General features: G+C 39.3%; 1 protein-coding gene across 16 annotated transcripts in view; it reads left to right on the top strand.

Moving 5' to 3' along the window:
• The window catches only part of LOC126092558 (protein-L-isoaspartate(D-aspartate) O-methyltransferase), a 114,071-nt gene that overhangs the window by 25,045 nt on the left and 70,270 nt on the right, over positions 1-18,756 (top strand). For 10 of the 16 annotated variants that reach the window (XR_007521355.1, XM_049908228.1, XM_049908220.1 and 7 more), the window contains exons 4-6: positions 2,556-2,781; positions 10,028-10,113; positions 12,213-12,385. Coding sequence is in view for 15 of the 16 variants with exons in the window: in XM_049908228.1 (XP_049764185.1) it covers positions 2,556-2,781; positions 10,028-10,113; positions 12,213-12,385 (485 nt within the window). In the remaining variant the exon portion in view is untranslated. Of the gene's footprint in view, positions 1-2,555; positions 2,782-10,027; positions 10,114-12,212; positions 12,386-12,980; positions 13,024-18,756 lie in introns of all 16 variants that reach the window. The other 6 variants (XM_049908229.1, XM_049908226.1, XM_049908217.1 and 3 more) reach the window with 1 other exon arrangement.

The following is an 18,756-nucleotide window of genomic DNA, read 5'->3' as shown; positions in this document are numbered from 1 at the left end:
TACAGAGCTGCTCCCTGCCCTATGTTGCGGGACACACTTTGTCTGGCTCCTCAGCCGAGACCAGTCCGGCTCCTCAGCCGAGACCAGTCCAGCGTGGGTGACCCTGCCAGTGGCTACGCTACCGCCGGCATAGCTCTTGGCTTCATCGGGGCATGCAAACCCTCACGCCTTGACACTGAAGGTGCCTACGATAAGGCAGTGTCCCCTGAGAGGAGTCCTTCCTACTAATTTCTCTTTAAAAATACTAATGATGAAGGTCTTGTATCGGATGACTCGTACAATAAATTTTATTTTTCTCTCTTCGATATCATTTAGTAATTTTCTCTCTTTGTTTATTTTCCTTAAGACTTCAAGGTTGGTTTTCCTATTGGTGCCTATTTACAACTCATGCTTTCTACTTTTCAGTGAGTAGTCTCCCTTCATCCAAAAGCATTTACAACTTATATGTTCTTGATACTCAGGGATAGAAGAAAACAAATTTGAAAAAAGGAAGAAAATTACTATATAGCAGAGACGTTTGTCAGTAGATACATGCATCAACAAGACAGAAAGCCCAGTAGTTCAAAGAATTATTTTCCTCCAGAGTGAATGATTCAGGATTGGTCATATGCATTTTGAATTTCTCATCGATGGTGGCCGCAAGTGATTTTTATTTTTTCTCCATGCCAACTATTTATCTTTTACTTAGAGAATTTCACCGAGCGAGGTGGTGCAGTGGTTAGACACTGGACTCGCATTCGGGAGGATGACGGTTCAATCCCGCGTCCGGCCATCCTGATTTAGGTTTTCCGTGATTTCCCTAAATCGCTCCAGGCAAATGCCGGGATGGTTCCTTTCAAAGGGCACGGCCGACTTCCTTCCCCGTCCTTCCCTAATCCGATGAGACCGATGACCTCACTGTCTGGTCTCCTTCCCCGAAACAACCAACCAACTTAGAGAATTTCAAAAGACAAATGTCGGAACAGAGCAGAAACTTACTGACAAAAATCAACCCAAAGAGCATGCTGTAAACTCTTGGGAAGAATAATTCTAGAAAGAATTAAGGGCAAGATCAGTGGATACATCCCTTCATATCAAGCCAGTTTCCTTGTGAGATGCTGCTGAACTGAACAAATACTGAGCTACACCTCCTACAACTTCACAGGAGTAGATTTCCAAGCAGGCCTCAAAATATTAGCAGCGTTCATTGACATGATGACTGTGTACAGCACAGGTAATGCATGGATTAGTCTGCTGATTTTTAAGTGTTTCATCTAATCAAAAATTGATCTAGTTCCTGAATAATATGCTAAGAACCAGGCTATTTCAAATGGTCATGGGTGACCAGATCAGTAACAAGAGGCATCTACAAAAGAAACTGCCTCAAGACCATCCTAGCCATAGTCTTGTGTAACATATTTAAGATTTGAGCCAACAGAATGCTAGAATCCATATTTTTTAAACTTCTGCTGAAATCGTGGTCCTAGTAATGAGAGCAACTTCTGTAGCAGCAATGGAACACATTATAATTAGTGAAAGTAGAACTCCAGGGATGCATTATTTCAAATGTAGATCAACATTCAACTTGTGTGAACCTGCTTTCATCATAACAACACAGATCAACCACCAATTGAAAATGTGTTTTAACAATAGCTTGCCTACACACAACACTCTCCTAAAATATTGTAAGTGTTACTTTGGGTAATACCTGAGCCTTCAAGCAACATCTTGTCAATTCCTGGGGACCAACAGCAACACCCTGACACACTCAGCCTTTAACTCTTATGTATATCATAGCTGAGTTATCAATGGCTAAAAAGCACTTAAACATACTAGAGACTTCAAATCTGACTGAACTGTCAGCTACAGTCCACCTTCCAGTACCTCTAACCTACCAACAGTCAGCTATATTGCTTTGCCTACTTAAAAGACAAGAAGCTTTGTTACCAATATTCCATTACTGCTGTCAGTACATGTGGATATAGGTGCAGCTGCTAGTTACGAGACTCAGGACCTGAAGCTTACCGATCTGGACTGGGGAGAAGCTTTGTATGAATGCTTTTGAATTATAAAGTTGTAGGACATCTCTCCCAGAATAATGACAAATACTACACCCAGTTGATTAATTCATCTTTGCTTCATGTTGAAAGAATTGTAACAGGATCTGCACTGGCTATGCTACACAAATGGTGTTTGTGCTTTCAGCTGAAAGGTTGTGTCTATGTTGTTATAACTATAAAGTGTGTTGTACAGAACTGAAAGGTTGGAAATATCCAAAAAACGTGTTTCTTTTTTCACCCACCTTACAAAGTCAGTTGGAACATGAAATTGTACTTTGTGCTGTGATAAAAATTAACATGATTATGATAATTATTTGTTTAAAATTATGGTATATTGTTATGTGATAGTAATTTTTGTTTTATATTACTTGTTTTGTACTATTATCATTGAAATGAGACTAATTCACTTGGAAACGCCTACTGTAAATAAAGGAAATAATAAATTTGCAGTAGTTATTTATCTATGCAAGAATGTAACAAAAGTGTGCATTATCTTACAATATTTCTTTAATTTAGCATGCTCATGCCCTGGAACTCTTGAAAGATCACCTGAAAGAAGGTGAGAGAGCATTGGATGTTGGATCAGGCAGTGGTTATCTTACTGTTTGCATGGCACTCATGGTGGGTGAAACAGGACGAGCTGTTGGCATAGATCACATCCCGGAGTTAGTTGAATTTTCACGAAATAATGTTCGCTCTGACAAGCCAGAGCTGTTAGATTCTGGAAGAGTCAAACTGGTTGGTAAGTTTCTATCATATTTTCCTTTCATTTGTTGGCCCTTCGGGTATACTCTAACTATTAATATTTGACCCTCATAAGTATTGCTTAATGAAATGTTTGATCTGAAAGTGCTGTTGTTCTTATAAAATTCTGGTTCAGTGAGGCCGATCTGACAGTGTTGAATCACTGTTTCACTGCTGTACTGGGAAAATGGGGCAACTGGCAATTCCTTATGAGCAGTCTCTGTTTTTTAATGTAGTATAGATGAATTGTACTTTTCTCTATGTGAAAATTTGGATAGTGAATGGACACACATGATAAATTCTGTAGGTCTGCTGAAATGCAGTTCCTACTTTGATGTATGATTGGTGCATGAGAGAAAGAACAAAAATTATGAGGCTAGGAAATTATTTGAATTTGAGAGGGGGCTGCGTCCCCCCCCCCTCCCCACCCGCACCTCTCCCCAAGAAAGTGTGAAGTGAATTGTTTAGTCATAAGGTAATAAAATATATAAGAGAGATTTACAGTAGCTACAGCATTTGGCTTGAAAGGGCTTTCACAAGGGAACAAAAATAGGACAAGGAGAAATAAAGGAAATGTCAAATAGACATGAATTGGATTCAGTCAGAAAATAAGTAAATAGCCCAACGTGAATTCTGAGAAAGCGAGTTCTGAGATATGAGTATTTGTTACTGTAAGTGGCACATGAATTGCAGCATGATACTTTCCTTTGTCCAATCATTCATACTTCATGAATGAAAAGGATAGGAGGCTAGATTGCTACTCACCATAAAGTCAGACACAATGAAATGACTGTTGCACATTACAGCTTGTGGTCAGTGTCTTCTTCACCAAAGGAAACACATACACTTTCACACAAAGGACACCTCATGCACACACGACCATTACCACTGGAAGCTCCAACCGGAATACAGCTGTCACATAAATGGCCATTTGGAGTTGAACGAGGAAGGGGGAGGGATAGCAAGGTGCGGGTGTGGGGGAGAGGGGGCTGGGGGTGTGAGAGAGTACTGCCTTCTGGTGGGGTGCGCAGGAACGAGAAACTGCCAGGTGCACAGTTGGAAGGTGGAGTGTGGCAGAAAAAATGGGGAATGGAAAAGGAGAGGGGCACGGAAGGGGAAAGAATGGGCAGGTGCATTGTCAGAGGACAGCACACACAGAAGGTAAGGGAATGTGAAAAGGGAGGAGGTGATAGCATGAGGGGATGGAAAATGTTCGGTAAAGGGTGTGGGGGCAGTTGGTTACCATAGGTTGAGGCCGGGATAGTTTCAGGAGCAGAGAACGTGTTGGAACTCTCATCTGTGCATTTCAGAAAAGCTGATGGTGGAGGGAAGGATCCAGATGGCACAGGTTGTGTAGTGGCCATTGGAATCAAGCATGTTAAAAGCTGCATGTTGTCCCACAGGTTGATCTGCTTTGCTCTTTGCCACAGTTTCATGGTGGCAGTGCGTCCTGATGGACAGCCAATTGGTAGTCACACCGATACAAAAATCTGTGAAATGGGTGCAGTATTACTGATATACAACATGGCTGGTATCCTACCTGCAGTGTACCTCCTTGTCGAACCCCTCATAGCACCAGACTCTGCGTAATGGACCTTTTCAACTTGCCACATCCCCCAAAACTCTTTGCCAACACTCCAAATCCAGAGCACAAACAATCCCGCAACACTGTTCTTAACCTTTGCACCAAAATTCTCAGCCCCATAGAAGTTTCAGTTCCATCCTAAGGCCTCACCTTTAATCCTACACCCAATTTCAGCCATCCTTCAGACTCCAAACCCACTACCTCAGTCCTCATTCACCTAACAAACTTTATCCTAACATGTAACTACAACTCCATTGAAGAGAAAGTATACAAACAAAGCTGTGGTACAGCCATCGGCACCCTTAAGGCACCCTCTTGTGACAGCCTGTTTATGAGTCTCCAAGAGGAAACCGTCCTAGCCTCCCAAAACCCCAGACCTCTGGTCTGGTTCAGGTTAATTGACGATATCTTCATGATCTGGGCTCAAGGCAAAGACGTTTTATCCTTACTCCTTCACAACCTCAACACCTTCTCTCCCATCCGCTTCACCTTGTCCTCCTCAATCCATTGTGCCACCTTCCTAGATGTTGACCTCCTCCTCTCTGATGGCTCCATTCTCACTTCTGTCCACATTAAACCCACCAACTAATGGTACCCAAATGTTGACAGCTGCCATCCTTCTACATCAAAAAATTCCTCCCATACTGCCTTGCCCCCTTACCCAGGATCCTGAAGGTCTCACCAAGATCTTCATGGGCATGTACCATCCCCTGGACTTAATATACAAAAAGATTTCCCATACCATTTCTCCACACACCCTCAATTCTGCCACCACCCATCAGAGCCAGCTACAAAAGAGTGCTTCCTTTGTCACCCAGTACCACCCCGGAGTGGAATAACTGAAACACATCCTTCGTCAGGATGTCATGTATCAGCATGCCCTGAAATGAGGGACATCCTACCCAAGATCCTTCCTACTCCTCCTAAAGTGATGTTCCATAGCCCACCCAACTTCCACACCATGCTCATCTATCCCTATGCCCCTGCCAAACCCAACCCCTTGTCACAGAGACCATATCCCTATGGAAGACCCAAGTGCAGGATGTGCCCAATCCACCTACCCGCTACTTCGTATTCCAGTCCTGTAAAAGGCTTATCTTACCCCATCAAAGGCTGGACCACTAGTGAAAGCAGCCAAATTTTTACCAGCTCTGCTGCAACCATTGCATAGTTATATCAGTAGGACACCAACCATCTGTCCAAGAGATTGGTTGGCCCCCACCAAACTGTGACCATTATTCAAATTAAACAATTTTAATATGGAAGAATGGGAATGCAGATCAGTAACAGTAAACAGATTATGTACTGTATGCCAGTGCTATTGATTAGATGACATAAACTGTTTGTTCTAAAGACCCATAGTGAGGTGGTGATGGCCAAGGAGGTGGAAGATGACAGAAAACCAGAAACACGCAATACGTACTCATGTGAATAATGTATTCCTTCCTCAGAGCTAAGTGAGATGGTCTTAAAGAGTGTGGAAAAACTAAAACAAAACAAAAGTTCCCTTTGTCATTTACACATTAGTTAAAGTTCTGGCCTCAAACACTTAAATCTATACATACAATGTGCATGTGCTAATTCTTACACTAGTTTAACCAAGCATCACATAACAACTATAGTATGAAAAGCTGATTTACACACATCACATTGCTGTGTAGCTGTGCCTAAGTCAGTATAGAATCCATGTGATATAGTAAGTGTATCAGTAAGTTCTACTGAAACATTCTCATTGGAGTAGAACAAATTGGCCTCCAGTAAATCACTTAGGCTCCTGTAAACTGTATTTTACTAGTAGCTAAACCTTTTATGGTTGCTGGTGAAGCTACTGAAAGTGTGTTTTCCTATAAGCTGACAGCTTTCTGGACCAAAATATGACTTCAGCCTTTATGGAGATTTTGTGAATTGAGCTGTTAGTGCAACATTTTCATTTTGTGTCGTAATAGTATTACACAGGGTAATACTGATTCTGAGGCATGGAATTTATTAATCCATGTCAGGAAATTTGGTCTGCTGAATATGAAAATAATAATGTTTTTGTTGAATTGACTCTAATTCTTGAGGTAAAGGCATAGATTTATACTGGAAAGAGAAGACTTTTTAAAACTTTAAAATAAAAGTTATCAAATGATTTCAAAGAAACGAAGTGCTATAAATGATACAAAGAATAATAAAATTAATCATAACAAAAAACAAATCAATAAGAAGTAAGAAAACCATTTTCTATGGGATTTTTTTTTTTCGGCATTTTTGGTCCGGGCAGTCTCTGTGCAAGTTCCAGAAGTAGTCTGCCATCATATGGCGATCCCAATGATCTTTTCTCCATTATCTTGATGTCCTGGTTGAACCATACCCTTTGTTCATGGCTGTAATTGCCCAAGTTGTCAGGATACTTATCTAAGTGACTGCAAAAAATGCAATTTTATACTCATTAGCTCCTAGTTTTTGGAAATTCTGGAGTGTTTTGTTAACATTTCAGAGTATTCTTCGATTTGTGATTCCCCCCAAAAAATTTTGAGAACTGTTATAAAGTTTGTCCATGCTTCCAATCCACTGTGAATCATGTAGCTTGTGAAATCATCATTGTTTATATTTATTTAGCGTATGGCTCATAACATCACAGTAAAAATTACAGAAACAACACGATTTTTTTTTAAAAAAAATCACATATGTATAAACAGAGCAATAAATAACAGTTTGTATATAAGGACACCGCCAATTGTAAAGTTACACTCACAGAAGACCAGTCACAAGCAGACGTCCAGCTTAGATAGTAAATAGTCGATTGCCTCTTGGGTCGCCATTAGGAAATCTTGTGGGTCACCCTCGTATGCCCTTAGTGGGCATTCCTGCACGATGTGTTTGACCGTCTGTCTCTCAGCGCCACAGTCGCAAGCGGGCGAAGGAAGTTTACCCCATCTGTGTAAGGAGTCGGCACATCTCCCACAGTTGGTTCTGATACGATTAAGAGTTGACCAAACTTTGCGAGGGCAATCAAATCCTTTTGGTTTACTAAAGATGCATGGCATACTGTGGCAGTTTACTACTGTTCTGCTCTCCCATTCCTCTTTCCATCGGTCATTTATTTTGAAGTTGGTTTGGTGCAGAGCCTGTGCGGTCTTTAGTGGAGGATGCCTAGACCGGAGTCGGTTTCCTTGGATGTCGTGAGTATCTTCATGGATTTGTAATAGAGGGTTGGTCATGATTTTTTGAAATTCTCTAACCAGACTTGTGACCCACAATAAATTCCTGATTTTTATTTTTCTACACTGAGACCAGGAAATGATTGACAAATATATTTGAAGCAATCGCCATTCCTGTCTAAAGCTTTAACAAACTGTTTTATAAGCCCAAGTTTAATATGTAATTGTAAAAGAATGATTTCTCCCCCGACTGATCAACAGTTTGTGAACAGTGTTATCTTTTCCTATAGTCAGGTTCTTGGCTGCCAATCTTTAGTGCTCCAATGTTCATTTTTCGCACGACTGTCCCCCAGACAAAGAAAATGGGGTTATCTAGTGTATCCACATTACTGGCCCAATAAAAAATTCACCATTTTTAAATCTACACACACTGACCAGTGCTGTTGGTAAAATGAAATTGTTACTAAAACAAAATTAACATTTTGATATTCTTCCTTAAAATTAGTTGACCGAGCTATCGGGATCGAAGCTAATTTATTTTCATTATGCAGTTACATACATATAAAACTGTTTTAAAGCTATCTAGGAAAAGTGACCAGTCTTTGGTTGGTATATTATAAGATCCATGTAATTTAAAAGTCCAGAAATATCACTACACTATACAATATCATTCGTCTCATTAGAATATGGAAGAATGTCATGCTCTCTAGTTTGATAGGCTGTTATTGATATGCCAGGCTGAAGGCAATGTTTTTCTTTTAGTCTTGATGCAAGAAGCTCAGCTAATTTCTTACATAAATTTAAAACTCGAATCAAGTTGTTTAGTTTGCCCTGAGTAAAGCCTTGCAGTGTAGGACTGCATTCTTCAAATTCCCTTTCACCATTATGTCTACTCTGACTGTTTAACATTCCAACATCATCACAGTAATTGTCTGATAAGGAAGTAAATACCAGTATTGGCAAATCTTTACTATCCAGAATGAGATTTTCACTCTGCAGCAGAGTGTGCGCTGATATGAAACTTCCTGGCAGATTAAAACTATGTGCCGGACTGGGACTTGAACTCGGGACGGGGCGTGAGTCGTGCTTTGGTAGCTCAGGTGGTAGAGCACTTGCCCACGAAAGGCAAAGGTCCCAAGTTCGAGTCTCGGTCCGGCACATAGTTTTAATCTGCCAGGAAGTTTCAAATCTTTACTATGCAAGATTGGTGGCTTAGTGGATTATACGTTTGGGTAAATCAAAGAGTGCTTTTTTTATCAATTCATTCCTTTCACATTCATACCACAAAAGTGGCAATCATCAAGGTGGTTTCTTGGCTCTGTCCATGTCATTGGTATTCCAAACAGAAGCCCTTTTCATCCTCCATCTTTAATATCAAAGTGACTTCACTTAAGTTTTACAAATGTTGTATGGGATCCAACATTTATCTTGTTGTCCAAGTTGTTTTACAAAATTATTTATATTCCGTTGTTGCTTTTCTTGACAATATTTACCACATACATAGCAGAAATGGTCAGGATTATTAACACACGACTTCTGTGAAGAACTCATACTTTCTGTAACAAAAACGCCCAAACAGGACAGTTGCATGAAGTAACTGACACAGTATCACATTTGTAGAAAAATTGGTAAAGAACAAGTAATGTGAGAAGCTTACCTGCACAAAATAACAACAACTGAATAGCAAACAACAAAAGCTCACCTGTGAAATGGCTAATGGTCACGGCATTCTCTGTGAGAAGCAGACATAGTTAACGTAGTTTGTCAAATGCGTGCCATCTGATGGATTCCTGTCATTGTCACCAAGACAAAGGCACTAGGCCACTTTGAGTTCAGTTACCTTACTTCAAAAAAGGCACATTAATGAGGGTAGATTAGTAAACAACATGTATTTTTTATAGAACGGTTTATCATGAGAACCAGAGTCTATTCAAACAAAGTAATTTATAGGCTAAGTACTTCATCATCGTATGTTTCTAAATAGACTCCGTAAACTTATGCTACAGAAAAAAAATTTCTTTGTTGCCCTCTGTTATCAGAACAGCAAGCACACGAACATTGGCAAAGAGCTGTGATCTGATGACAGTTTGGCTCCACTGATAGATTTCTAAATCAAGTTGTTTTAAATGTACCTTGCACATAGACATAAAAGGTTGGCTGTCATTGTATATGTAAGAAACCATTCAGTCCCCATGAGCACCACTTTTTATGAGAGGTTATGTTGTTTCAATATATCTTATCGGCAAAATTAAAATGGAGACATAAGTTTGCTCATTAATGGCATCTGAAATATCATATGGTAGGCATGTAGATAATATATTTTGCATGTTGTCTGTATCGCATTTAAAAAGTTATACTTGTGGAAGTTGAGTAGTAAAAGTTTATCCTGCACTAATCATTATTCTGAATTCTGTGAAACAGATGTACTGGGAATTATTTTTGCTGCAGGAAACATTTCTACTTTTTAACTGTATTCTGAAGTTTGTGTTTGATATGAATGTATCTTAATATTACAGTTGGTGATGGCCGTTTGGGATGGCCGGAGGATGCTCCATACAATGCTATCCATGTTGGTGCTGCTGCTGCAACATTGCCACAGGCTGTAAGTTTGGATTTGCCTTATTTTTGTCTCTGTTATGTTTGGAGCTTTCATATATCCTACAAGCGCATTATTTCCTCATATGTTGGTGAAGTGTACATTGACTCAGTTTAAATAAGTGGTATCAGAGTGCATAAAGCATTGTGTGTGTGTGTGTGTGTGTGTGTGTGTGTGTGTGTGTGTGTGTGGATTTTAATGTTTCCTGTGGCACATAGCAACCCCTTCATTGGTCTATTTGTGTGAATTAGCATGTGGGCATGATACAGTGGTAAACCAGCTGCCTGCATGAGATAACAGAAGAAAGGGAGAAAGAGGAACTGCACAGAAGGTACGTTGGTTGTCTGCTAATGAGTATTCTTGCCTACTTCAGCCAAGTGCCCTAGTCTGATACCACAAACAATAAAAAATGTGCTTTTAAGAGGAAGTATGTCAGTTAATTGTGTAAGTAATAATGGGGGACAAAACCTGCAGCAAATTGTTTTCTCACTAGCTATAGATGCTCACTGACACTCACACCAGGTAAAAGGCAAGTTCTAAATTTAGCCTTCATGTTTTTAAAATACAGCTGAACAAATCTGTGCATCTGTCACTTAAAAAGGCAGTGCTGTTGTTTGAGAAGACCAGGGTGCATAGGGTGGTGTACTATGTCATCTAAATGTCAAAGTACTTGTGGGCTGTAATTCTTGGAGACATTACTGTAAGACTCCACGTGAATACAAAAGCAGCTCTGTATTTTACCATTAGAGGGTAAGCAAACCAGGACATAAGCTTCATGGGTGCCCAGTCTACATAAATATGGTCTTCACACAGTCCTAATAGTTCTATTAAGAAAAATGTTATCCATGAAATAAGATCTGACAGTTCTGGAACAACTTGTTTTTTAGTTGTAAAGTGTAGCTAAATACCTAAGCACTCCCCTAGTTTGCTGTCGATCAGCAGTGGTGCTATTTGAAAAGAAGCTTTTTTCCTCTTTTTCTTTCTTTTCAGTGGATGGCCCATAGGTGCAAGTGTGCTTATGCAGGGTGGCGATTTCTTCTGGAGAACCAGGAATTCTCAGGGAATAACATTTTACCTGTAAAAAAACGGAATTTTAGGAATTTCATAAAAACTGAGGGACTTCTGTATTTTTAACCTAGCATTGAAATTGAATTTTATAAAACACACATTTTAAAGTAGGCCTACTTAATATTTCAGCGTGTTTTCATTATATGAATATTATTCCATATAAATTACCGATGTTCAAAAACTACAGTTAAACTGCTGCTTATGGCTGATATATAGCTTAGTTGAGAGGAAAGAAAAGTCATTATTGTGGTATGCTGCCCATTCCCCATCAGAAGCTTCTTGACACATTCTTCCTCATCAATACCTGGATTTCTCAGGGAATTTTTGCCCAAGTTTGAGTAGCCACCCTGTTATGCATCATTCACAATTGTGAGTTGTTTTTTCTTATCTTAAACCTAGATTTTACATTATGGTAAGATGTGGTTTCCTTTTCTTTAAATTAGAAGCTTTTCTGTACGCCAAATAAGATAAAAGGTTATTATTTCTTATGGCCCTTGGATTTTTTTATTTATGTTAGCTTTTTGATGGTATGACTTGTTTATTGTAGTCTGTGCAGAAGCTTTTGTTCTTCAAATCATTGCATTCTTTTATAAAATCATAAATTACTTGGGATAGATAATGCTGCAGATACCTGGTTTCACCTTCCTTAAAAGGAAGTAAATGCAAATAAGTTCTCCCTTAACTTCACTGGAAATAATGGCGGACATTGAAACAAAAGCTTCATATCTCATTTGTTAACTATTGAAATATAACATAAAACGTCCACCGCTATTTGGAAATAAGTGATATTCATAATTATAGTATTACTCTTTGTTAGAGTTGTTTGTAACTCAGTAATGATTGCATTATGTGGACACAAAAAGGGCTCATTTATGCAGCAATATGAAATTTGACTAAACAGGAAAAAATACAAATTTTTATACCCCCAGAGAACTACTCCTGATGCTACAGATAAAATTTTTAATTAGAGATGCTAGCATGTGACACATAGAATTCACTGGTGCGTTGACATTGTGTAAAAGAAATTTGTTTGGCAGCTAATAGACCAGCTGAAGCCAGGTGGTCGACTGGTAGTTCCTGTTGGGCCAGAAGGAGGAAACCAACAGTTGGAGCAGGTTGACAAGCTGCCAGATGGATCAGTACGGAGGACACCACTCATGGGTGTCGTCTATGTGCCACTCACGGACAAGGACCATCAGTGGCCTGGCAGGTAGGAAAGACTTATCTCATATATGCGTACATCCTTGAGTGTGAAACATGTCATTGCTGTTTCTCCAGTTTTTATATAAAATATTTTGCAATAACCCTTTATGTTCCTTCACCACCCTCATAATGGCTTATTTCTGTAACACATTCCAGTCATAATGATGTCTAACAAAATCATCAGAGCTGTGATAATTAATGTTCCTTCTTCACCTTGTTCTCATCAAACCTGCAATTGGTGTTAATTTTGTTATAGTGAACTGTGAGTGGTAGAACATGTGTAACGAACTGTGAACGGTAGAAAATGGTGTACAAAAAATTATTAAGAAAGTAGAAGAAATTAGTCTGCATTTTTCTGCACACGGCGCGCACACACACACACACACACACACACACACTCTCTCTCTCTCTCTCTCTCTCTCTCTCTCTCTCTCTCTCTCTGTGTGTGTTGAAGATTTAGTCTCCTGTGATTCGATTCTATCTGTGTTCCATCTCTTAAATCCTTGTTATCTGTACATACTGTGCTTATTTTAGCTGTCTAAGTATTTAACACAAGCACCCTTTCTTTTGCTTTTGGGCTCAAAATTACTGGCCACAAGCAGACGTCCAGTTACTGCAGGACGTGTCAGGCTGGAAAAAGCACTGGTGAGCATATTTGGGTGTGTGTGTGTTTTTATTCTCAGTTAGTGTTCGTGAAATCAGTCAGATATCTAAAATTGTTTTATCTTTGCATACATAAGCTTTTTTAGTACAAAACAAGAACAGAACACTACACTCACGAATAGTATTGAAATTAACACTCACATCAAATATTAAATGTTTCAATGATTATGATATTCCAAAGTAAATTTATCATTAAACTTTAGCGATCCATTATTGAGATGTTCTGTTTTTGCCTTTATATAATGAACTTTTACAATACTTTTGGTTTAGTGCCTTGTACTGATTTTATTATGGATGGGTTATATTCAGTTCAAATACTTAGTTAAATACTGCAGTTTCTTATCAGTCATATTTGCGCAGAATACAGTAGGCGTACCTACCTGAGGAGATTACTCTTCAGTAACTAGTTTTGACATAAGCCTAAAAACTGCAACGCAGTTGGTGAGTTCTCAGAGAGGAATGTGTTTAGGCCACATTTGACCTACACTGCATTCAAACAAACTGGAATGTGCAGAACAGTGAAACATTAGGTGCACAAAATCAGTGTGCTTAATACTGTCACTACACCCAGTAACAGAAAATCTGACAGTCTATTATGTCGTAGCAACTGTGGGATGGGAATTACATTGTAGTGTTGCACCTGCACTGCCCACCAGTCAAGTGTGCTGCCGCCCCCCCCCCCCCCCCCCCATGGTCATAATTAACATTCCTCAGAAGAGTAAAAACATGTTATGATGGCATTTCCTGGATTCCAGTAGTTACCATCAACCATTTAAATGTTCTTAACACCTTGGAAGGGTTTTAGGAGAAGCACATTTCACTTTTGGCCATCATTTTCTTGAACCATTCTGGACAAATGTATGAATAGTTCCCCCAAGAAGCTTGCAGCTTGTCCTTCCTCAGGCTTTGTCCAAGGCATAATCCGTATCACTTCAGGCAGGGAGGTTACCTTCATAGTCTCGGATGTTATTGAATATAGCGTATGTTACAATTCAGGAGTAAGTAAGAAACACGTATTCTTTTGTTTTCTCCAAAAAAATTCCTGCCCTGAGATACTGGCCTCCAAAGATGACACTGCGAACACCATTTTGAAGATGTGAATTTTGGAAAAAATTTTAAAATGCTGTATCTCTGGAACAGTTCTAGATATTTTGTTGTTTTATTATTATTATTATTATTATTATTATTATTATTATTTGAAAGATAATTGCTTTATGATTACATAGAGATCCTCCACTTTGGCTTATCTGTCAAAGTCCTTTTACTATAGCATTCTGAACTTTTTTTATAATTTATGCATTTTATTTTTCCAAAAATACCAGTCCATAAAATTTTGATTTTTTTCTGCTGATTAGTACCATATAGTTATACGTTCCCTGAAAAAGAGAGCTTCCACTTGTAAGTTGGACAGGTTTTATTTAAAAAAAATTAATTTTTTGTTTAGCTTTAAAGGGCGATGTATGTCTTCACTGAAGTTCTTTCTTACTAATTTCTTTGTTACAATGTTTATTTCTATTGTCTTTGTTGCAGTTATTTCTTATCACTTTCATTGTTGCAGATATTTCTTACACTTTGTTGTAGTTTCTTGTCAATTTCTTTGTTGTGGTTGTTCATTCCAGGCAGGTTTCTGTATTGTAGTTGTTCAGTGCTAATTTGTTTACTGAAGAGGCTTCTAAGAAATCTGAGAGCATCCGGTGAGTTCTATGTTTTCGTGAGGAATTTGCCAATTGACACAATTACGGTGTGTTTTGTGAAAAGGACTGTTTGAAATGTCTTCTGGCTGGGGTACAGGAGAGTGAAGTGTACTGACTATTTGCATATTCATAAAAGAATGATATATAAGACAGACAAAAAAATCAGGCTTTGTTTCTCATTTGAAAACTGTTTCAAAGTGAAGATGTTTCCAGTGATGACTTTTTGTGTTCTAAATGTTTGGCAGAATAACAATGATAGTATCTGAACTAGGTGAAGCCTCCTATGGTGCAGGTGATGCAGGTTTTGCATCAATAGAGGAAGAATTAAGTACCCTGAATCAGTCACCTACAGAGGTGGGTGTTAGTCCTGTTAGGAAACCATTTGTGTGTGTACTGTGCGAATTTTGAACTTTGTGTGGTAACTTTGAAGAACTTACTGGAGCACATGACATATGACACCTTGGTTGGGTGTGTGAAGTAATTAGTGGTCTGTGACGTAAAGTGAGAGACTTGTTTGTTTCAAGAATGTGGCGACTGCCGTGGAAAGGCAGGGCTGTCTTTACAGACACATGGCCTGGAAGACTCTGCAGAAATAACATATGCAATGTTGTGGGAAAATAAACGAATTAAGAAAACTGTTGCCATTGACAATTTCATTGATGAACTGGGTAAATGGTCAGTGAAAGCAGTAACTCACCAGCATCTGAAGAAATTGCAACTACACATTGCAGAAGTGAAAGGGTGTGTACAGGCTGAAGAACTATGTTTAGTACTTCACTGTGATTTAGCTGACAACTGGTCTGTGATTCTCCCAAAAGAAGTACAAGGGTATCATTGGAATAATGACCATGTTTCAATTTTTACAGGAGTGACATATTTTCAAAACAAGACCACAAGTGTTGCAGTTAAAAGTGATGATGAAGTGTTGGCAGAAGAGCCAATACTGTGTTGCTAGAGGAGGCCGAAATGCACTCGTTTAATTACACGCTGACTGGCGTGAGGTCTGGAACAGTTAAGGGAATTAATAGTAGCAAATAAAGTACGTAGTTGATATAATACTTAACTTTAATCCACAACTGGTATACATCGCTCTTGACGGTACATGTTATAATCTCAATATCAAATGCTATGGCGCCTTACTAGGTCGTAGCAAGTGACGTAGCTGAAGGCTATGCTAACTATCGTCTCGGCAAATGAGAGCATAGTTGTCAGTGATCCATCTCTGGCTAAGTCGGCTGTACAACTGGGGCGAGTGCTAGTATGTCTCACTAGACCTGCCGTGTGGCGGCGCTCGGTCTGCCATCACTGACAGTGGCGACACGCGGGTCCGTCGTATACTAGCGAACCGCGGCCGATTTAAAAGCTACCACCTAGCAAGTGTGGTGTCTGGCGGTGACACCACAGATGACACAGGAACATGACTCAGCGCGTGCTTTGCTAGCAGTGTACAAAATTCTTCAGCTGCAAACAGGGGCAGAGAAATCTTCATTATTTCTGGTGGTGCTTCTAGTCGTTTAAAAAATCATTACCAGCTGTTTGAATTGAATATGTCGCTTGTGCCCACTGACTGGGTATACAGTGCTACTGGTCATGGGGAGGGGCCTTGTGATGGTGTAGGCGGCCTGCTGAAGCACCATGCTACAAAACATAATCTTTCCAGACCAAAAACAGCTGCGATTCAGAATGCTGAGGATTTTACACGAGTCATGAAAGCTTACACATCCACAACCCTCATTCTCTTGTCCAAAGAGGAAATAGAAGAATTCCGTGAGCAGAAAAAGGAGAATGGTCCAAACAAAAAACTCCTGTGAAAGGAATTCAAAAGACACATTTTTGGAGTCAAAGTGATGGGTTAACTCATATTGCACGACTTTAAAGAGCAAGAAAGAAGAAATTTTGTTCGTTCGGTCAACACCTCAAAAACAGCAGGGTAACATTCAGATTCACAACCTGTCCGCCGCTCGTGGTCTCGCGGTAGCGTTCTCGCTACCCGAGCACGGGGTCCCGGGTTCGATTCCCGGCGGGGTCAGGGATTTTCACCTGCCTCGAGATGACTGGGTGTTTGTGTTGTCCTCATCATTTCATCATCATCCAGGAAAGTGGCGAAATTGGACTGAGCAAAGATTGTACGGGCGCTGATAACCACGCAGTTGAGCGCCACACAAACCAAACATCATCATCATCTCAGATTCACAACCTGAGAAGGGGGATGTTTGTGGCGTGTGTGTATGACCGTGACTGGTGGATTGCAGAGATTATAGACACCAGTTATGAGTTAAACAAAATTGTAGTGAACTTTATGCTACCACATGGACCAGCTGCTGGATATAGGTTTTCAGCTGAAGGACAGCAACAATGCCATCAGTGCTCACTTCCTGTTCACAATGTTTTGAAGATTGTAAGTGCTCCAGTTCCTATTGTTTCAACAGGAAGGCATCACTCTACATCAAAGGAAGATACTGAAGCAGTGGAGCACATTTTTAGTTCATTTTCTGGTTAATTTCAGAACAAAACAGAGTGCACTGAAGTTGTATACATTGAAACCTTTAAGTCTTTGGACCTTTCATATACATTTTGGAACCATTTAAAATGCTTGAAAAAAGAGTCTCTTACTCATATTTTAAAACTAAAATTATGTTGAAAAAAGCTAGGTTTTGATTTTTATGAGCCTGTTTTGTGATAATGTGGTAATAAAACAGGTTTTGTGTATGGCATAAATTTCAATTGTTTATAAAACCTGTTTGACTTAAAAGGGGAAGCTCTCCTTTTTAGGGAATGTAGAACTATATGTTACTAATCAACAGAAAAAAAGTCAAAATTTTATAGATTAGCATTTTTGAAAAAAAAACAAAATTTTTCATAAATTATAAAAAAAAGTTCAGAATGCTTTAGTAAAAGAACTTTGACAGATAAGCCCAAATGGAGGATTTCTTTGTAATCATAAAGCAATTATTTTCCAAACAAAAAAGACAGCAAAATATCCAGAACTGTTCCAGAGATACAGCACTTTAAATTTTTCCCAAAATTCACATCTTCAAATGGCATGTACAGTGTCATCTTTGGAGGGCTGTATCACAGAGCAGAAATTATTTTGGAGAAAACAAAAAACATAAGTGTTCCTTCATTTTAACATATGCTAAATTCAATAACATCTGAGACTATGAAGGTAAGTTTTTTTCCTAGCCTGCTTGAATTTATATGGACTATGCCCCCAGTACCACTTCTGATCCATCTCAAAGGTCTTGTCAGAGAGTTGGTATCCTGAATGCTGACAGATGGTTAGTATGACTTTAGAGAACTCTACACTTGGCTGCTTTGCATGATACAGAGTAGACACAGATGACCTATTCTGTCCAGTCTCGTGTCACACCACACGGTATCCAAATTCCACATTTGGGTGAATCTATTGGCTGTGGGAAGGAGCATGTTAAACACATCATGTGGCTATTTTTAATGTAGGAAGTCGCTCTGTCAGTAATGTGGGATATGTTGTGGGCTTAATCTGTAGGTTATTATGTGGCAAAAGGACAAAGTGGAATATGTTAATGTAGATTGTAGCATAGTTGTTAATCATCATTAATGATGTGTCCTGTCAGGGATTCTGTCTACGCTCATTGATAGAGGCAGCTGTGACCTTTTTTCATGAAACTGATTTAGTACTGTATATGCTAAAGTCATTTCAGTGGATAAAAAGTTGTCTCCCTGATTTGAATTGTGGGGAACACATTAATACAGGAATGACCCTTGGTAAAACTTTGGTTTGCTATGGCATGAGCAGGACAGCATCCAAATGAAAGTGTAGGACTTTTCGACTACTACTGCCACAGCATGCGATACAGGCTGGCTGTATACTTGAATTCTGTATGCACTTGTAACACTGTTCCAGGGATTGAAATGTACCCATAACTTCACAGAGCCATCTATAGCATGCCCCAGACCTTCAAAACATTTTGCTGTGATGAACATCTGCCAGTCTACAGGATGATTATAAGTAAACTTATGCTACTCGATCCAGTGTAGG

The sequence above is a fragment of the Schistocerca cancellata genome, chromosome 7, assembly GCF_023864275.1.
Source record: "Schistocerca cancellata isolate TAMUIC-IGC-003103 chromosome 7, iqSchCanc2.1, whole genome shotgun sequence".
In the NCBI taxonomy this organism is placed as follows: Eukaryota; Metazoa; Arthropoda; class Insecta; order Orthoptera; family Acrididae; genus Schistocerca; species Schistocerca cancellata.
The sequence above is the reverse complement of the archived record's forward strand: the minus strand, read 5'-3'. Positions and strand labels throughout refer to the sequence as shown.